Here is a 21216-nt window from a genome sequence, read left to right as displayed (position 1 = left end):
GATTTACAGAAAAGGATGTGAATGTGAAGACCTTGATTTTAAATTCATGCTATTTATGAGGGAGGTTACACACCAGAGGGGCAAGTCAGAAATATCATGCTTTACACCACTTTGTGATTTAATGACGTCAGCTAGCAAATATTTAATGAAAATTCTGTTGTTCACTCTCAATAAAAAATAAGTTGAGACTAAAGAACATCTCCTTAATTGGTATCTTACTTCCTTAGCCACCATGAGCAATATAATATGATCAGGCATCTGACAGTAAATGATGGATGAGATGAGGCTAGAGAACCCGGGAAAACAAGTTGCAAATGAAGCAGTCCATAAAATGGAACTTACCGTTAACATATTAACAGCCTCCAGAATATAGTAAGACTTAATGAATAATCCATTGTGTTTGCCATTTACAAATAGGAAAATTGCAACGATACGGCAATTTTGGTTAAACTATTTTTGAAAGCACTGCCTCTCAAACAAACCAATACTTTCAAGTGCAACAAAATCCCTTTGTGGGTTTCAATTGAAAACAATAAAATGTGTCATTTTAATTTAATTTGCTTCTGTTTCAATGGGTACTGTACATGGCACCCAGCAGGACCTGTATTAGTTCTGATTAGTACTGAGGTCTTTCAACTGATCTTAACACTAGATTCTAGTTACAGACACAAACGTCCAAAATTGTCATATAAAAAAAGCAGGCATAGCTTCTGTAATGTTAACATCTGGTTCCCAAGCAAAACAAAGATGGTTAAATAAGCATTTCCATGTGATTCTTCTGTGACCACCTTCAGCATTGACCACAGTAACTTACTTAACTGCTTGTTCATTATTGTAGGGGAAGGGTTCAAAGGCAATCAGCTTTTTTCTGCAAACAATGCAAGACAACGACAAACTCACCACCTTTTAAAACTTGAAATCTCAAAAGTTCACTTTCTTGTCTTGATGGAACATGATAGAATATATTAAAATACTAACAGAAAAGCATCTCTGTATGTATTTAGACACAACATCATTTTAATCTATTTCAATGTACTTACATTAGCTGATTATTACAACATATACTGTATTCTTACATGATTCTTTTTTCATGGGTGTTATAGAATAAAGGGGATTTGGACTGTGAATGGAACATAAAGTGAGACTTGGGTTGACTCAGCATAAACTCTGGACTCTGGTGATGAAAAGAGCACATTTCTACAATAAAAAGGTTAACACTGAACCCACAGGACTGTTAAGGTTGAAACCAAGGTTGTACAAAAGGTAATTCAGTTCTTAAACGAGTTATAGAAGAAAAGTGAACAGCTCAAGATTTAAGATGATGCACACTAAGGACAGGAACCAATCTGATCTAAACTAAACTCATCTTAGGCCCATCTGCCAACTGCAAATTCTGAATCCAATACTTGGTAGCCGCCTTTCAATTGGTTAGATGGTGCACCGTTAAGTATTGATTTTGGGACTATGTAAATGACAAGAATGCAATTAGTCTAGGCTCAGCTGCTCTTAATTTAGAAATGTTTATAAATGTTTAATCATGGAAGAAATCATCTTTAGGTAGCCTAATGACACAATCTTTTAAACAAAAAAAATGAAAATAAGAGACTAAAAAATAAAAATGATAGTGTTACTATTACTTTTACATTACTATACATAATATGAAGCAAAATGAAAAACAAAACAATAAACATTTATTTTAACTTATGTTCTGCTTTTTGAAATTCCAAATCAAAACAGAATTGCTCTATAATTTATTTTCATCCCTACATAAAAAAGGTTACAAATGAGAGCCTATTTGTCCAATATAGCCTGTTTGATAGTTAGTCTTTAATTGATCAAAGGATCACATCCAGATGTTTTTTGAAAGAAACCAAGTGGTTTCTATAGTAATATTGGATAAGATGATAATGGAGTTTATTTTGCAGGAACTCAGGAACATGAGAACGTTTTCAAACATAACAAGGTCACACAGCCACCTTCCTTGTTAAGCTAAATGATCTGAGAGTCTCTTCCAGCCATTTCTTTGAAAGAAGCAATGGTTTCAGCTTCAACAACACAGCTGAGAATCTCATTTCTAGACTACCTTTTACATTTTGTCTCAAGGAATATGTCCAGTGCTCAGTTTTAAATGCTCAGCTGAAAAATAATGCTTCTTACAATTACTCTGACACATTGCCATTTCCTTTAAAAAGCATCTACATGAATTTCTATCACATATATATTACAGACAAAAAATAGTGTAAAAAATGTTTAAGCGCTGTAAAAAAAAACTGAAGTAAAAAATATTGAACCATTATCATTTGAAATAGTCTCACAGTTTCTATCCTGGCAATTATGTGTTGGCTGTTAATTTAAACAGCAGGGAGGTTATCAGAAAATTATGCAGCATCTCATTTGACATCCTTACCCATCATGTCCACGCTGAGAAGCAATGTGAAGAGGGAGCAAACCATCCTTCGAAGGCTTGTTAGCGTCCGCATTGTAAGAGAGCAGAAGCTCCACCACTTCCGTGTGTCCATTCTTACTTGCCTCATACAAAGCTGTGGCCTTGTCACTGGCCTGCGTGTTGACATCAGCACCTAAAACAACGCACACAGCTATTGAATACAGAAGGTCACTGCCTCTCTGATCTTAACAAGTCACCTCTTGAATCTAAATCAACTAAAATCATTTGTAAAAGTGACATGAAATGTGAAAGTAATGCCAGGGGTGCCCCACTGCACTCTTTGGAGGTTGGAAGCTTTTTGTAGTTTTTATAATAAGAATAAGAATTTATAGAACCAAGATTTTATCAGAGAGCATCTCAAGGTTCTTTTCACAAACACAAAGTTAAAGCAAAACATTAGAAACTCAGCAATATTCACAATGTAATACAATTAAATGAACCCCATTGTATAACACTTATGTTTTTCATTTTATTTTCCTTTACAGTATACTGCAAATGCACTCAAATTGGAATAGCCAACCTTATCATTTTGTTTTTGTCTCATGTCAATGGCTCCTATGGGAGAATAAGGAAAGGCAGAAAAGCTCCTTCAACCCCAGCAGACCTAAAGTCATTCATACTGTAACAAGCTGCCACTGTGACAGTGCCTGACAGGAGAGTCAGTCTCTGCTGTCACTGCAATCCCGCCAGTGCCAGGAAGTGAATGTTTCTCTGCGAACTGAGAGCACTGTGGCTGATTAATGCCTTCCCTTCCTTCAGCAGCATTAAGCATGAGGAATTCATACTGTATGTTGGCTAGTGAGATAACCTAGGTTTAAAAGGGCAGTGTAGCTGGATTGTAGAGCTCAACCATGTACTCAGACATAGTACCTTCACAGTTTTGACCCACCTGGGCACCCTACCCAAAACCGTTTCTAAATAATGCAATAAATAGCATAAACTACACTGCACTGATCCCTGTAATGTGATCCCTTAAAGTAATGTCCTTTCTTAGTGTGGGTTAGCAGTTTGGCCTAGACAGATTGCTCACAGTATAAATATAACAACATGCAACACAGCACAAGTACAGCTAAGAAAGGTAATGTTTCTGCGTTCACCCACCAATATTGATCAGGTAGCGCACCGCTGCCACCTGCCCACTTTGTGCTGCCACGAAGAGCGGGGTGATGCCGTATATGTTGGTGGACTCGATGTTGGCGCCGGCCTGTACCAGGAGGTCAATGATGGCCAGGTTGTTTCTGCACACAGCCTCATGCAGGACAGTCCAGCCCTGGTTACACCGGTGGTTAACACTGGCACCAAACTTGAGCAACAGATTTACGATATCCACGTTCTGCCGCTCACAAGCTGAGGAGAGACAGGTGTATCACTGTTAAGACACTACAGACACAGGCCACTTGGTAACTGATCCCAGTCACCTTAAGAGCTAGCTGTTGAAGATTTGCAGGCTAAGGTTTAATCATGATGTAATATTCAATCATCAGCTTTAAATTACTACATCTTATTGAGGTGCTATGCACATTCTGATTTGTCAAATATATATTTTTTAGTTTAAAAAATAATATACTTGTAAAATGTGAAGTTTTATCTCCTGGATTATAAACGGTAGCATTCAGAATGAATGTCCATGCAGACATAATGAAAGTATGTTGTGAGGTGTCTTCTGCAATTTTAACAATCTATAAATGCATTTATAAATGTTCATATAATAAAATAATCTTAAAACTATATTCATTTATATATTTCAGCTACACAAACCTTCGACATATAAGTACATTTATAGTTTTTTAAACAACACGTTCCTAACTTTTCAGTTTCCATTCAAATTAAGAAAAGGTCTTAAACACAAAACTGAAATGAATTATGTCCAAGAACTTGGCTGGAGAAAAGAGTAGAGAGAGCTACAAGGACAACTACTGATAACCAATGCAATTCTCATTTATTCCATTTTTAATGTCTCTCAGTATTTTCTGATTCTATCCATGTTTTTTTAATGTAATGTAATTTCATTTCTTGCACATACTTTAAGAATGTTTTATTTAAATTTTTTTACTGGGAATGTATCCTAAATATTAGGATCTCCAGATTATAGAGATTGTGGGAAATTATTACAACAGAAATTTTGGAATTTAAACGTACATTCAGGTTGTTTGAGTATACCATTTGAGCATAACTTTAAATGCCTGCAGGGGGCGCTCACCCTGCGGTCCATGTGGGTCCTAATGCCCCAGTATAGTGACGGGGACACTATACTGTAAACAGGCGCCGTCCTTCGGATGAGATGTAAAACCGAGGTCCTGACTCTCTGTGGTCATTAAAAATCCCAGGGTGTTTCTCGAAAAGAGTAGGGGTGTAACCCCGGTGTCCTGGCCACATTTCCCAATGGCCCTTACCAATCATGGCCTCCTAATAATCCCCATCTATGAATTGGCTTCATTACTCTGCTCTCCTCCCCACTGATAGCTGATGTGTGGTGAGCGTTCTGGCGCACTATGGCTGCCGTTGCATCATCCAGGTGGATGCTGCACATTAGTGGTGGTGGAGGGGAGTTCCCATTACCTGTAAAGCGCTTTGAGTGGAGTGTCCAGAAAAGCACTATATAAGTGTAAGCAATTATTATTATTATTATTATTATTATTATTATGATTATAATATCTGATTACAGGTTAACACTAATTTATTTTAAAATAATGTTTGTGTTTATACTCTTCTGTTATCTAAACAGTCAAAACTGTCAGTGCCTAGGATTCCTGCTTTACCCACCACAAAGCAACAAAGCTGAGGATATTCACCAAGAATTTAAAGACCTAAATTGTTGAGGAAGGGATTAATCATTAAATTAATCATTAGAAAAGAGATTTACACAAAATGTGCATCATGGACCTGGTGCACAAAAATCAAGGGCGAACAAGCAATTTAGATTACAAATTGTAAAGTGAACTAAATTGAATAGTTGCATTTCACAATTTCTGTACACTGCTTGTACTGTAGATTTTAGTTTTCAACGATTAAAATAGTATTTAGAAAAGCAAAACCTGCTCCGCAAAGATTTTGGGGTTCTTGAATATATCCAGAAGGGCACATCACTCTTTCCTGGAGCCAAAGGTATTGCTAGTTGCATTACCTTTGTAAAGAGGAGTATCTCTAGACTTGTTGGCAATGTCCGTCTCTGCTCCATTTTCAAGCAGGAACTGGACAGACTCCAAATGTTCCCTTGATGCTGCCAGTAAGAGGGCCGTCTGTTCTGCCAGTGTGCGCTGGTCAATTATGCCTGGATAAGCTGTGGAGCATTTTCAAAAGGGGGAACAGCATCATATTAGGCTCTCAAAATATGAAATAATAAACTGTATGCTGGGTCATCCAAGCTCGCTCAAATCCCTACATTAAGCAAGCCAGTTTAAAAACATCTCAGCCTAATTTTTTAAGAATTCAAACATGTGCACCACCCATACTTGTGTTCCTTGTGTCTGTTTAAAGGAGACTCCTAAGCACATCCTAGACATTCAATAAGGTTGAATGGTGCCAGTTTGATTAAATCAAGAGCTTGGTGTTTAACCTACTGTACAGTAGGTACGTTATAAAATACAGCTTTACAAAAAAATGGACAAGGTTTGACAAAAATAATATTTGTTATACTGCAATCTATTCATTTGCATTTCTTTATTAAAACACTTTAACATAAGTAATTAATTTGTCAAGCAAGGAATGGATATTTCCTATTTACAAACAGCACTTTAGTAAAATAAACATTCTGTACCTTAACCTTTAATGATGCACCTATTTCCTAATGATAATATTGGAGGTTGTGATCTGTCTGTAGAAATTGCTAGTGCTCACTCTAGTCTGGAACAAGCTACCCAAAGATGCTGACTCCCCCCTGACTTATTTCAAGAAATGAAAAAAAATTGATGAGATCATTGGTTTAATTTGCTCCAAGCAACCAAAGAACTAAATGTACTAAACATCTACTGCTCAGTTTTTTACTTTTATTTTTTTTTAATTTGTCGCATCTGCTGATGCCAGAGCACATGCTGTATACCTCACCTATTGCTAAAGCAACACCAATGTCAATATAATCGATAAGGCTCATTCTCACATAGGAAGCCTCAGTCTGGGATTAGCATCATGCATTGGCCCACTGTAGTGCCAATGTCTTGTGATAGATCAACATCAACCACAGTTGAACAGCACAGCACATTTGGTGACCACTTCACAGTTATGTTATGAAGTAACATTGCTGTGGTCTATGTGTATGGTTGTTTGTGATCTAATGGAGGACGGACACACATTTACATGTGGGTTACAGCACTTAAATCCACCATGTGAGCCACTTAATCCACTCCTTGAGAGCTTTTTTTTGTCAGAATCCTACTGTAACACGTTTCTAATTATAACATCTCTAAGTCAAAAATATTTTTGCAAGTGATGAAATAGAAAACAAAACATCTACAATAAACATAACCCTTTTCTGGCTTATTAATTTTCTGAAGGGTTTAAATGTATATCCTTTACATTAGGTAGACTTTTTGAGATTCAGCTATTTTCTGTTAACTGTATGGTCTGCCAGAGTTAACACACCAAGTTACCAGCAGCAACTTTGGCAGATTGTTACTATTTTAAACTTACACTGGGCCTTTTCTAACATTTACTCCTTAATTTATTTTGCTTTTGCTCTCATACCTTATGAATATATTTTGGCTTCAATGTACTGGGTTGTAAACCAGTTAAAAACTGAGTACCACAATTTTAATTACCAGATGTAAAAAAAAAATCTTTCAAACTACATCCATCTACAGTATGCTCAGCCTTCTTTTCCTCATGAGGGTCCCGATACATTTCCGCACAACTTATTTATAGTGGTAGGCCATAACATTGGGAGTAAATAATTCAGAATTAAATCATAGATTGATATTATATTACATAAGAAAATGACCTATTAGAAAAGCAAATACTGTTTGATAACTTTGTAATCTCATACATAACGTTCAACATGTTATTAATCTGGTTCATAACTCACTGTTGCACAAAGTCTGCAAACCCACACAGACTGAAATAGACCCTAAAGTAGAGAATTATTTTCATAGCATTTTGCTCTAAGTGCTATTTGCTCACCATTCTATAAAGGAAGCAATGTGTAAAAGTACAAAGCCACAACAAACAAAACACAATTGTGATGAGTGGAAATGAAACGTATTGCAGGGTGGTTTTTTAGAAAATTAGTTGGAGGTTATTCGTTTGCTTTTATTTACATTTTATTTAAAAAAGGTCTGGTCTTGAATGCTTTCACAAAAGTCACAAAATGTATTGTGTAAATGTTATGTAAGAGTATGCATTTCATTTCTCAATATTCTGTAGTAAATGGTATAATATCACAGTTTACCAATGTCCCACCCGCATCTGGTTTTGAATGGAACAGCTCAGTGAGCTGGCGTGGAACTCTAGTGAGGATTCCCTGTCTCAGGTCCCCAGATCTCCCTAGGTTTAAACCCTCACCCAGCTTTTTAACCAACCTTTCAGCAAAACTTTTATGCATTCCAGCTGGCCATAGAATGCTGCATCATGCAGTGGCATCCAGCCATCCTTATTGGGTCCAGCCAGGTTTTTTCCAGATTTTATCATTGATTTCAGTGTGTCCGCTGATCCATTTTTGATTGCTGTGATAACAGGGTCTGGCTCTCTGAAAGAGAAAGTTTACACCAATGGAAAGGGGATAACGTCATTGTAATCCAGGATATTCTGCATGTAAATAATAATGCTACCTATAATAATTACACCTTAAATTATACTGCATTTTAAGCACAGTAGGGGCAATACTCTCTGTGAAAGCAGCAGCAGTTTAATTGTTTCAGCAGCTTAATACCAGGCATATAGAACAGTCTAGAAACCATATTGCTAAAATGTCCTGAAGAGAATTCAAGAAAGAGCAAAGAGAAGCATTTCTGATTTTACTGCTCCTATATATCACATGCATACAATTCAAAGATACAAATATCTTCAGTGTTGCACGAATTAGACAGCATAATAACTACAAAATACTTAGAAGTATTGACAAAGTGTTTGAAACCCACCCTGCCATCAAGTCACACAACACAATCCTGTGTGGGCAGTGTTGGCCACAACACATGTTGATCAAAGTGTTAGTGAAAGGGTCTCACACTGGCAAGTCAACAGTTACTGTAGGTTAGAAAATGGCTTTGCCAATCTATTTGCAATTGTGTGTCCCAGCTGGGACCATAACAACCACAATTAACAAAAACCAAAACACAACAAAAATATCATTTGCAGACAGGGAACAGTAAGAGCAAATAAAACATTAGCAATCATTAGCTGTACACCTCAGTTCGCTCAATATTCCTAAAGCTCTCCTATTTAAATGACTATTACTGACCAACTAAACATTTCCCAGCATCCTTTTATATGCCTTCGGGCAATACCATTATCAATGGAATAACATGAATCATAAAACAGTCAAACATACATTAACAATCTATCATTTTAAATGCTTAATAATAGACCGACAACACAGTGCAAAACCAACATATTTCAAATAATGCATAACTATACAAATATTATGTGTCACTTCACCCCCCTCCTCTATTTGCATTGGTAAATTTCCATTGCCATCTCCACAGGCATATAAGAGGTCTACTAAAGGCTCAGGTCCTTTTTGTTCTTGGGGCTCTATAGAAGGAAGTCAGCCTGAAAATAGTTTATTCACTCATAAACCTGCTAAAACAACTTGCAAATCAAAACAAAATAAAGTGCTGCCTTTCCTCTATACCTGCAGGAAGGTATTTATCTTAACCCAGTATCCTTACCCTGCCTCTCTCTCCAACCTTTGTGTGTGCACCCTTAGCTTGAGAAAACATGGGTAAGTAATGTGTAAACCAGCAAAACCACCACAGGGTTTGCCATCGAAAGCTTCCTAATAATAAAGGAAGCAATAGCTAAATTAGTGACAATTCACTTTTGTTGCACAGTGACAGAAGAACAATTAGGAGGTATTTTTTTACACAATGAGATGGTCTCGGGGGGGAACAAACTACCCACTCTGCACCATCAGATTATTAAACAGGTGACCTCTAACAAGCAAGATGCTTCAAATCCCCTTCTTTCAATTTAAACTTTTTTATGTTCTTACAAAATGCATAAATATCTTTAACAATTATCTGCTACACATAATGGAATTTGATGTGGAAGTTTATGATGAAAACTGAAATTTTGTGAATTATCCAATAACGTATCATGATATAGAGTAGCATGAATCTTTCCAATGTAGTCTCAGAAATTATATGTATATGTATATGTATTTTTCATAATTTTTTTAAGTGCCTTTACGGGACTAAAAGGGCAACATTTCCTTTCAAACTGTTTCCACTTTCAGCATCTACTACCTACTTCTTCTCCATACAAGTTTGAAATGACGCGCAGACATTTTTTCTTTGTGACTGAAATGACCAATTTTGAGTTTGTTCCTGTAATTATTTTTACATCTTTCTGGTGGGAAATGGAAGTTTTCTTTCAGTTCTTAAACTTTTTAAATGTTATGCTGGATTGTAAACTTAAAAGCCCAAAGAATAAATCAAATTCAGTGGAAGCTTTGCTCTTAATATCTGATCACTCAAAAACAAAAAAATAACTGTAGTGCAGTGTTCCGTGTCCTATTTTTCAGAGAAAATCCAAACTGCTTACAAAACCTACAACCAGTGGGAGATTATGGCATTTCTCTTTTCCTTGCATATGTGCAAAAATAGCTACAAATTCCAATAATGTCCTTTCTATTAGCCATGACTGCTGCTTTCTCTCAGATCTTGGGTCCTAGTTTGTCTTCGATGTAAAGTTTACACGATCTCCCCATGTTTTCCACCCACATCCAAAATATATGCTACAGTATGTTAATTCATACTGTATTTCTAAATTTTGTGCTTTTGTGTGTCCAGCAATGGACTCATGTCCTGTCCACAGTATAGTGCCACCTTCCTGTGCAGGTTTAAAATTCTGGGCTCCAGGCTTATATACCAGCTTTAGGTAGTGGAATTATTATTGTTTATTTACGGAAGTCACAGAAATTAAAGAATGCACAGGAAGTGAAGAAAAGTAAGAGTTTTTTTCCTGTCAAGATTCAAAACATCAGAAAACAAAGTTAAATTTGGTCAGATCTGTGTATTTGTGTTAACTCACATATTACAGTATATACATATACAGTATCTGTACGATGGTATTACACAGGGAAATCATTTTTAATTTGATCCAATTTCATTACAAATTACCTGACTATATACTGTACTAAATATAAGCAAATATTTTTTTGTAACATCCATACATTTTCTCACCACTTCATCCCATTCAGGGGCACGGGGAGCAAAAGCCTGATCCAGCAAGCAACAGGCAAGACTGGTTACACCCTTGACAGGACACCAGTGCATTGCAGGGCACACACAGACACGCTCACACCAGGCCCGATTTTCTCAAAAGCCAATTAACTTACCCATTCTGTATGTCTTTGCACGGAGCACCCAGAGGAAACCCGTGTGAGCTCAGGGAGAACATGCAAACTCCACACAGATAGCAATTCCAGGTTTGGAATTGAACCCAGGGCACCAGTGCTGGGAGGCAGCAAAACACTGTGACACCCATTTCTTTGAAACATTTACATTGAATATCGAACCATTACAAGACAACAGGAAATGTCTCATTGCTTCAGTGGTAGTTGTATAATATAACCTAGCGTTGCAGATTGACTGCACATGCACTATATTTGTTAGTCACCAAAAGGTTTGCCACACATTTTCCCATACAATATTTTAGTGCAGTTACTGTGCCAGATCTGTTGGTTCCGTACAAACTGTAAACTTATATCTGATTTAGAAAATATATGTACTATATACAATGTTACAGTAAAAAGAGGGGACACTGAATTACATTTATATTGAACTGGAATATTGCTTTGACGGTAGCAGTGGTTTATATGTGTTTTCCACTAAAGAAGATTACACAATCGTATACACAAGTATGTTAAGATCGTGGTTGTATTATACATTGCACATACAATACATTATTTGTGGGGAAAATGTACTGTACATGTTTGGGAGATTACAAAATGTCTTCATGATTTGAATATGTTCTCCTTTTCTAAACCATTTCATTCACCGTTAGTTAGTGCCCATATTAAAGTAATAATACATGCAATCCCCGCACTCCCCTAATCCCCAACCCATCTCAATAAACAAATATAAAACGGACTTTCTCATAAGATACTGCCTTATGTTTTCCATTCAAAATTAATATAGTTGTGTGCCACACGTACACCTATATCATTATATTCAGCACCATACTGTATATTGCAGAGGAACAATGCGGGTTAACAGACAAAGACACTTACTCGACTTGAGGGGTGACAACTAGACTCCCATCATATCTTCGCCAGGCGATGCATCGCTTTCCGTTGCCAGTGACAAAAGTATAGCTTTGGGTTGCAATACCCCTCTCAGATTCTGAGGGATTGCAACTCGAGTTGCTAGAACGAAAGAGAGAGAAATACTTCGAGTAACTAAACCGAGTCATTATTTGAGCACGCCGCCGGCTGGTTCTAAATCAGAGTTGAACAGAGGCTCTTGCAGAATGAGAACAGATGGAAAAAGAGCAGGGCTCAGCTGTGTTGTTGGCGATTATTTTCGGATCTTATTGACATGTGGAGGATTGAGATGACCATATTTGACAATGCAATCAAAACAGCTTAAACGGAGCAGAGATAATACAACAGCGCATGGTATTAAGATAACTAAGTGTTCATTTCGGACATAACTAAATAGCACGACCCACGTACGACATTTAGTAGCTATTTGAAATCCTAAATTGTGTTTGTGTTTAAATAAATCGGTATATCACAATTCACTGCTAATGTTTTTGGTAGAAAACTTTAATTGGTCCGGAGTGACTCTTTTCATGTTGTCTATTGTTTGGGTATTCTGTGTAATGTAACATAATCTGCAGTACCAGACTGAGCAAAGAAAGTAATAAACACTTCCAAGGAATCCAATTTTCGTCATTTTCAGTTTCACTTCGTATTTCAATCACGTTATTATCTCCAGGAAATCAGCAGTAAAAACAATTAAAATTATTTTAACAGAGAAGAACATACAGTAATACAAAATAAAATACATACTGTAGCTATACATAATTGCGTCTATTCATGCTTACAAGTACGGGATGTCAAAATTAAACCCTGGTAAATCTAAATAAAAAAGACATAGAGGAGCTAAAAAAGGAATCAAATTTAAGGACTTTCATCATTTTGTTTGAGGCTAATCGTTATCTAATCAGCTAATGGTTAATGGTAGAAATGGTAAGTTTCAACTAAAAATGACGAAAATGAACTCTTAACACAAAAAGGTTGCTCAAGAGAGTCACAGAAACATCACATTTAAAAATATTTGTTAAATAAAATATCATGCAATATCATTGCATTCTCCATCGTGCAATATTCCAAGTATGGTAAAATATTTGAAGACTTTAACAATGTGAAAATGACAGGAAACATTCAGTATTAGATTGTACTTAAATTAATAAAACAAACAGGCTTCACGTGATCTTTACCATGTCAAACCTCTTAGGCTGAATTAGACAAAACAGTGAGAAAAAAAATTAATATGGGTGTTCTCTGGGAGATCATGATATCTGAGTGGATAAGAATACTTTGATATTACTGTGTAAGATAATATTTTAGTGAAAAAATATAGCAGTAAAATAACAGCACATTGAGTCAAACAGAAAAAATAATCAGTAACACAAAAGTAGAAAAAAAATTATTTTAGTAACGATGCCTTTGTAAAAGATACCCTAAAAGTGATCCAGTACTGTACAGTATATTTAGCAGATCGCAGATCATTAGGTAAATAAAGTGCACACCATAGTTTAAACTAAAAGATAAAAACAAAATTAAGTGAACACGAGAGCTATTCATAGAGAGGATCTTGATTTATTTGCAGTATCTCAATCTATAGCAGGACATTGTATTATATGATTGTTCAATCGTTGTTGTTTCTGTGTCAAAAATCATTAGTGTTGAACGAATCATTCCCTTCAGGGGTCATGATATCTGTCTTTCATTACCAAAGACACTTATTGGATTAATCACCTGGGCTCACTATTTTCTTGTTAACTTTATTAGAATTTGGACTCTGGTCTTTTCTCCAATTAGAATTAATTTATAGAGGATTCTTCAGTATTATTATTCTTAACATTATTACTTTATTAATACTTTACAATTTCTTGCATTAGGAATTATCTTTTCACATACCCCAGCTTGCTCTCCATGAGACACACAGACAGGGAGAGAGCCTGGGGTCAGAGCACAGGGTCTGCCATTGTACAGCGCCCCTGGAGCAGTTGGGGTTAAGGGTCTTGCTCAGGGGCCCAACGCAGTAGGATTCAAACCAGCAACCTTCCAGCCACAGGCGCAGATCCTTAGCCACAGAGCCACCACTCCGCCCATATGTATGTGTTATTTTCTGTTTTTTTTTTTTGTATTGTTATTAGATATAGTTTTTAGGGTTTTAATTTTTTATTTTTGGTAAGAATTAAATAAATATTAATCTTAAATCAACAGAATCATGAATATTTACTTAAGATTTAGTTACCTAGAAATGTGTTTTGGAATGTTTTCAAGTCAAAAGCTTTGTTACCAGGATGCCATGTTTCCTGATTGTTGTCTGCCTAGCAAAAAAGTAGTCAGATAAAGAACAGTAAACATTTGCAGTATTTTGTGAAAGTTTATTTTTATGTTATAGGGTGTGTTCCTATTTTTTTTCTGTCCCATTCGACCTGGTTATCTTTTGGGGACTTAACATTCTTTTTAATGCACGTTTTCAATAGTTGTAATAATTGTCACATGTACTTGCATGCTTGGGTAAAACAATAACAAAAATGTATCATTAAATGCATGTAAAAATAAAGTATATAGAATCTGGATATTAAATATTCTGGTGTCATTTTGATCTACAGTATGTAATATTTTATGACTGAGTGTGACATACTTGAGTAAGTTTTACGGTTGCATCAGCACTAAATCACGTTGTTAGTGTAATAAGTGATTGATCACTGGCCGTGAGCTTATTTAATTTGTTGAATGTAAAGCGTGGAGAAAATCAAGAATAAACGATCCAGTATGTCCTGGTTAAAGGTCAAAACCTTCCTCCCTTCCGTATGTTGGAGGCTGGCTTAAGTCAGTGCACTGGGAGATGCTCACACAAGCACTTTTTACCTTGGCAATACAATACAAGCAAACAGTCTGTCAGTGACAGGCCACAGCCTGGGAGACCTGATGTCACAGGTCCTCACTGAGATCAATGTATGAGTCTAATTGTGATAGTCTGCCTAGGGATATCTAGTTGCAGTAGAACTCCACTTGTAGTTATTGGTGACAACCTGAGAGGTACATTAAGTCCTGGGATCTCACTTGTTGTCTTTATAGAACCATGCATGTCCTCATGCTGCTCGTGTAACACAGTGACCTTCTTGCGGGATTAGAATGTGACAGTAATGCCATGGGTGCCTTCCCCATCTTGAGCCCCATTGAGCATTTGCAGAATGAGCTGTGATGACAAATGCTTCTTGAGCTCAGAAACCAGTGTACAGACACATGCGTATCCAGGCTCTGTGAGAGAAATGGGACACAATCCCACAAGACAGCACCTGCAACCTGGTGCCAGTCATGCATCTCAAATGTACAGTACACCTTCTATTGCTTCCAATGGTGGTCACACATTTCTTGCCTGTCACCTTCGTTGTAGATCCAATGCTGTTAATGACAAATGTTGGTCAGAATAATGATTTTTATTTTTTATGTAAGGTCTGTTAAACAAAGTAATGTCCTTATATTACAGGTGACTCCAACCTCGTGTCACATTATAAGCATACATAGAAGAACGTATGCTTATTCCTTTTCAGTGTAGACTCCTTGGCCAATATTGTCTAGACACCACTTCAATTAATAATCAGACAAGCAACCAGCATGTCCTATGGTGACTTTATGAAGACAGGTGCACACTGCCGAGAGCAGACACTGTTACTCTTGTTGTTAGTGTTTCTAAGATGTGATGAGAGAGGCTGTGCAGCTGTCTGTTTGCAGTAAATCAAGCTATTATGAATTAGCACGTGAGGCCCACAAGACCCTCTTCACAAAAAGCTGGGACATAAGAAATACTATGGTTGTATGTTTCACAAGTGTTAAAAAGTTGTCCCCTTGCTGTATTACCATGGAATGAGGCCCATTTTATTCTGTTCATACATATCCTCCTGATCACCTTTAAAATCTTTTATTCTAATATTAAGTTATCCTATATTGTAAATCCAATAGCAAATCAATCAAATATAAATATTGCACAACCACATACAACTCATAAAACAGCCTCTGAAACATGAAAGAAAATATGAGGTAGTCCGTCAGTAATCAGTGAGTTGTTTGGTGGCATTATTTGAGTGTTAAAATATTAAAACCTAAAATGGTGGTAGATACATCTTGGTTCAAAGAGAAACATTTTTTTTCTTTGCTTAATTGGCGTCATTTTAAATTGCTGCTGTGCTCATTCAAAGCAGGTCCTGTTACCACGTGCAGGAAGTTTTCCTGGAATAAGTTCAGTTTCCAGTGAAGTTTCCTTGGTTAAGAGCCCGACATTTCTCCAGTGCTCACAACTGATAAGATGAGAATAGCATTTACTGTGACACTAGGTGAAAAGCAACAGCTATTTTTAGTTCAGAATGCACTTCACTAAAGCAGACTCTTGGCTGCAGCTCATCATTATCTAAACACTAGTCAAGAAAAAAAAACTATTAGTGTTCCTGAAACATGAACTGGAACACTGCTTCTTTAACAGGACAATCTTCATTACAATATTTATTCACAAATAATAAGGTACGTACAAGTCTATTAACAAGTGTAAAAATTGAAAGAATAAAAATAATTTTAAAGAATTAAACCCATAACAAGCATTGTAATGAGGCCAAAAGGTCTGACATACTGAATAATGGATTACAATGCAAACCTCTGTTTTGATTATAAATGCAATAACTCACATTTTATATGATAGTTCCCATGATATATGAAAAAGTTAATCGTTTTAGATTGTGTTTCTGTGGCTAACACATTAAGCCAATTAAAGTAAATTTCTTCTCATTATGATGTCTTCTATTTCCTATTTAAAAGGGTAATATATGTTGCAGTTTTACTTAAAAAATGAATAAGGAGAAGTGGACTCTAATATTCTGGACTCTATATTAACCATATACTATTCCAAGACCACTTTTTAAATCCACACCAATCTCAGCATCTGCTTTTGGTCACACTCCAACTAGTCAAAATATTCTACTATATAAACATTCCCAGCTTTCCACATCCACAACTCCGAATTCCTGAAAATGATACTGTTGCAGGACTGAAAGGTTCCTCTAAATGTTCCCAGAATCCATGCACCTACGGTATGTATCACCACGTTTTAATTCCCTTATTATTATTAGATGTTTGAATGATATTAATGCATCATTCCTTTACTTTTACAAAATAAAACCAAATTAACCTCTGACAGTGGGGATCAAACCCTTAACTTTCAGATTACATGGGTGATAACCCCAGCCTCAGCTGCTGTGTTCTCTGACAGTACTCAGTACTCGTATATATCAGTTACTGTGTGAACACATCTGGTAGGTTTAACACAACACATAATGAGGAGGGTCAACTAGGATTCAAAATACAGGCCTTGGCAAAAAGTGAAGCACTCCTTCCCTTGCCAGAGCTTGATTTCCCAAAGGAAATTTTGTACATCTTCAATCTCTTTATCAATTGTGATTGGCTTTTAAACTGAAGTCCTGGTCTAGTCTTAAGTTAAGGCACTCATAACTGAACATACAGGAAATGCCAACTGCTCCTATTGGCCATCGGGGTCCACCTCTCACCTGGTTGGTGGGTTGTTGGGGGGAGGCACATTCTGGGCCCGGGAAATGCCCATGGTGTGTTGATTATCTTGTCTGTGCCTGTTGGATGATGCTCTTTGCACCCAGGGCTGCTGGTTATTGTTTGCCATGTCTGGATTCTTGGCAGGTTCTGGGGCAGAAGCCTGCTGTCCCGATGAACTGGACAGGCTCTGCTCGATGGCCATCTCGATGAGCTCCTCCTCGCTGAGACTGCTGTAAAGGCTGTAGTCTTCATGGCTGAGGGTGGAGCCACGCACACTCTGGGAACTGATCCGCGAAGCCATGAAGGCTGAAATTTCAGAGATGTGCAAAAATTTGAAACCATCACACTGTACCATCACGACTTAAAATTTCTGGTCTAAGTGAAAAGAAATAATGCTAATAACTAAAATAAACACAACCAAAATACTTGTATAATTTTAAGATACTACAGACCGTATTTAAATATATACTGATGTTCAATTATGATAGTATTGCACCTGATAAACCACAGATTATTTTCTTTAATATACCAAACTTTTACTTTTATAAAAAAATATAACTGGATGACACCTGCTTTGCAATCTGCAATGCCAGCAATGCAACCATATGACATTCAGTAATGTTGCCCATAACTTGTAGAGACACTGTAGCTTCCAAAATCCATGATTAATCTTTATACATCAATTTGTCTCCTCCAAACAGTGGAAGGCTTTATCATCAAGGTAAATTCGCATTCATGCACACACTAACTAAAACAAAACCTGCAGTTTATATATCTTTTTCTTAAAACAAAGCATTCACTTGCACTCAACCATGTTTAAATAAAACAGTATCTAGAACAGTAAATTCCAAGTAAGAATTAAGATACAAACCTGCAGACACACATGCCCCGTGTACTGCCATATTGAACATTGCAGGCAATTCGCATACAATGTCATCGTTATCCTTTTCAGCTAAGTAGCTGTGCTTGAGCAGCTGCAGCAGTAGTGATGCCTTTTAAGGGCATGTTTCGGTTTCTGCTTTTTTGTTTCTCCACTCTGCTCTAAGTCAGTGATTTATACCTCTTATAAACAGAAATAATGAAGAGGTGTTACAATTGTTTGGCACTACCTATTGAATTCCATTTTTACTTCTAAACTTTATAGATGAGATTTTTTTTGCTACAAAATATACTGTATAAACAAATCTCAGAAGCTAAGCTTTGCTGTTCCTGCCTTTTTCTAGTTTATCATAACTGGCCAATGCTATTAATGGAACTGTTTTATAATGTGGGTTTCAAGAATATAATGAAAACATTAACCAATCAGTTTGATCTCACTGTCTTTAATTTGCATTTTTTCTAATGCTTTGATTTGTTAACCAAAGTCCTAGTCAAGACTTAGTATACAGTTCTGTACATTGAATAAGAATTGATATAAGAGCATGAGAAATTACTAACAAGTGGTGTGAGGCATTTACTGTTATTGCATGTTTAAAAGTTGACCTTCGCTTTGATCCAATCAGGCAGCACTAGTGGCAGAATAATGTGGTTAAAAATGAAATGGACAGCAGGTCAGTCAGCAGGTGTAATATTAGACATGCCCTGGGATGAACCAGCGCTTGCCCTGGACTGAATCAGAAACCTGCCAACAACATATTCCAGAAGCCACTTTCTGTTGATCTTTCTGTTGAGGGCTATACCCGGAGGAAACCTGCCAATAATCACTACATTTGGAATTTGTAACTGGTCAAAGGTTTGATTTAACCTGCTTTCCTAACAGGATAACATAATTTGTCAGTTTATAATGCAATGAGGTTATTGGCACACATGAGTTCCATTAACATGAAATTCAAACACATCAACAGTGATAAATAAAAAGAACAGCACTCTGGGCTAATAATAATATTAAAGGGCCTCCAGTGTAGGACAATGATTGACATTAATTGAAGCAGAGTAATTATACAATGAAAATGATAAGTGTGTGACTGTCTCTATGAAAACATAAGAAAGTAGAATTTCTTTCTCTTCTTTGTATCTGTCCTTTTTGTATCTCTGTTATTTTCAGCACACCACAAAAATTCCTAATTAATAGTCAAAAATGAAGTTGACTTTAACTTTGATTTCCATAGACAAAACCAGAGTATTCCATTCCAGAATGGGTTTTTCTATGAGAACTAAAATACTTGAGCATATATCAGAATATATTTACTACAAAATTGTGATGTGTGAAAAAATAGACTACTCACAGAACTCAATATGAAAGTATCAGTGCACATAGTTTATTTTACAAATTATGTTAATAAGTTAGACACTTTCAATAAGAAGAGCCTGAAGTTAGGTAAGGTCTGTTTTGAACACTCATGAAATCTCAGGTGTGGGATTTTTCAAGGAGACATTGTTTCCTTATTCTCTCATTTATCTGGGCTTGGTCAGAACTGATTTTTGTCAGGCCGACTGTGACTACTTCGTTGAGACTAGGAAGTGTGCAGACTACTGTCTGAACCATCTCCTTTAGATGGATACCTTCAAGCTTTCCATCTTTAGTGCAGAACAACTTGAAAACCCAAGGTTGTCAGCACCTTTTCCAAGACATTGGTATGTTCTCCATGGATAGATTTTGATAGATCTGCAAAACTATTAGGTGTGTAATCTACTCTAAGATCTATTTACCACAAATACCAAGGAAATCTCAGAGTTAATGGCCACCAACTTCTACAGATGTGTTAGTGTGGAAGAGAACTTTATAGTTGTTGTCGTGAAGCAAAGGCTGACAAGCAAAATGGCAGACTCTGCCTCACTCTGAAGACTCTGTCATTAAAGGTCTCACCCTTCCCACCCTCAGCTACAGCTTTTTTTTTGGACCCACAGAATGCCAGCCTATGAGCTGAGGAACTAGAAGGGTCCTTATCAAGTACCATTGCACACTATCAGAAGACCAAATAAATAGACCTCCCTGGTTGCAAGGTATGAAGGGGATCATTAGACTTGAATTCTTCTGTAAACAAATGATATGTGAAATCACATATCATTTGTATCATGTTTATCAAGACGATGCAGGATGACTTAATTAAATCCCGGAGCTCACAATGTTATCAAAAGGTCACATTGCTTCCATGAAGAAGCAGTCTGCTTCCAAAACCCTTCTCAGCAACATATACGACAAGACAGAAGTGAAGAAGGCACATGTCCATCAATGAGAGATACATTGTGCCTCATGGAAGTGCCTCATGGCAAGAATCCTAAAGCTAAAGGTTTACTATTAATCCATACATATTGTATCTCACCTAGAACCGGCTGATAGAGGCTGAAGGCTGAGACAGAGAACACCATCATGGCCACTAATGCTTTAGGGGGTTTAATTATGAGAAAAAAATGTGCTAAAACGGAATGTAGAGGTCCACTGCCAGCATTGAAATGGTCACATCCCACCTGAAATGATCTGCCATCTATTGAATGCCTGTCTTGAACACACCTGTCACGGACGTCCAAAGGGACTAACCGTGGGGAGCAGGAGAGCGGAAAAAGACCCATATGCGTAGCGGTGAGACGGGAAAAAGGCCCGGGCTCATAGTGCAAAGAGTTCAGGAATGCCGTATAGAAACCTATGCCCTCAGGGAGCGGACGTGGGGCGCCCTGGTGCTAGGCGGGTCTCAGGACATCTGAACGTCAATGCTGAGCAAGGACAGAGTGCAAGACCCTGAAATATATAGCCCAAGGGAAAGAGAGGGACAGGAAGGACAGCAGACCGGAAACTAGGGTCAGGACAGAGAAGGAGTGCCCTCTGGCTGCAGAGGGCGTGACAACACCTCCAAAAGTTACAAAAGGATACACAACCAGGTAC

At 37.0% G+C, this 21216-nt stretch overlaps 1 protein-coding gene across 5 annotated transcripts in view; it reads right to left on the bottom strand.

The window, feature by feature from the left end:
• The window catches only part of asb2a.1 (ankyrin repeat and SOCS box containing 2a, tandem duplicate 1), a 28584-nt gene that overhangs the window by 6011 nt on the left and 1357 nt on the right, over positions 1–21216 (bottom strand). For 2 of the 5 annotated variants that reach the window (XM_069193338.1, XM_015351013.2), the window contains 8 exons: positions 17396–17702; positions 15183–15245; positions 11829–11963; positions 7957–8123; positions 5571–5726; positions 3548–3793; positions 2408–2579; positions 815–868 (listed from right to left, as the gene is read on the bottom strand). In XM_069193338.1, the coding sequence (XP_069049439.1) occupies positions 815–868; positions 2408–2579; positions 3548–3793; positions 5571–5726; positions 7957–8123; positions 11829–11963; positions 15183–15245; positions 17396–17702 (1300 nt within the window). Of the gene's footprint in view, positions 1–814; positions 869–2407; positions 2580–3547; positions 3794–5570; positions 5727–7956; positions 8124–11828; positions 11964–15182; positions 15246–17395; positions 17703–18267; positions 18357–21216 lie in introns of those variants that run through there. The other 3 variants (XM_015351012.2, XM_069193339.1, XM_015351016.2) reach the window with 3 other exon arrangements.

This window comes from Lepisosteus oculatus, chromosome 8 (assembly GCF_040954835.1).
Source record: "Lepisosteus oculatus isolate fLepOcu1 chromosome 8, fLepOcu1.hap2, whole genome shotgun sequence".
NCBI lineage: Eukaryota > Metazoa > Chordata > Actinopteri > Semionotiformes > Lepisosteidae > Lepisosteus > Lepisosteus oculatus.
The sequence above is the reverse complement of the archived record's forward strand: the minus strand, read 5'-3'. Positions and strand labels throughout refer to the sequence as shown.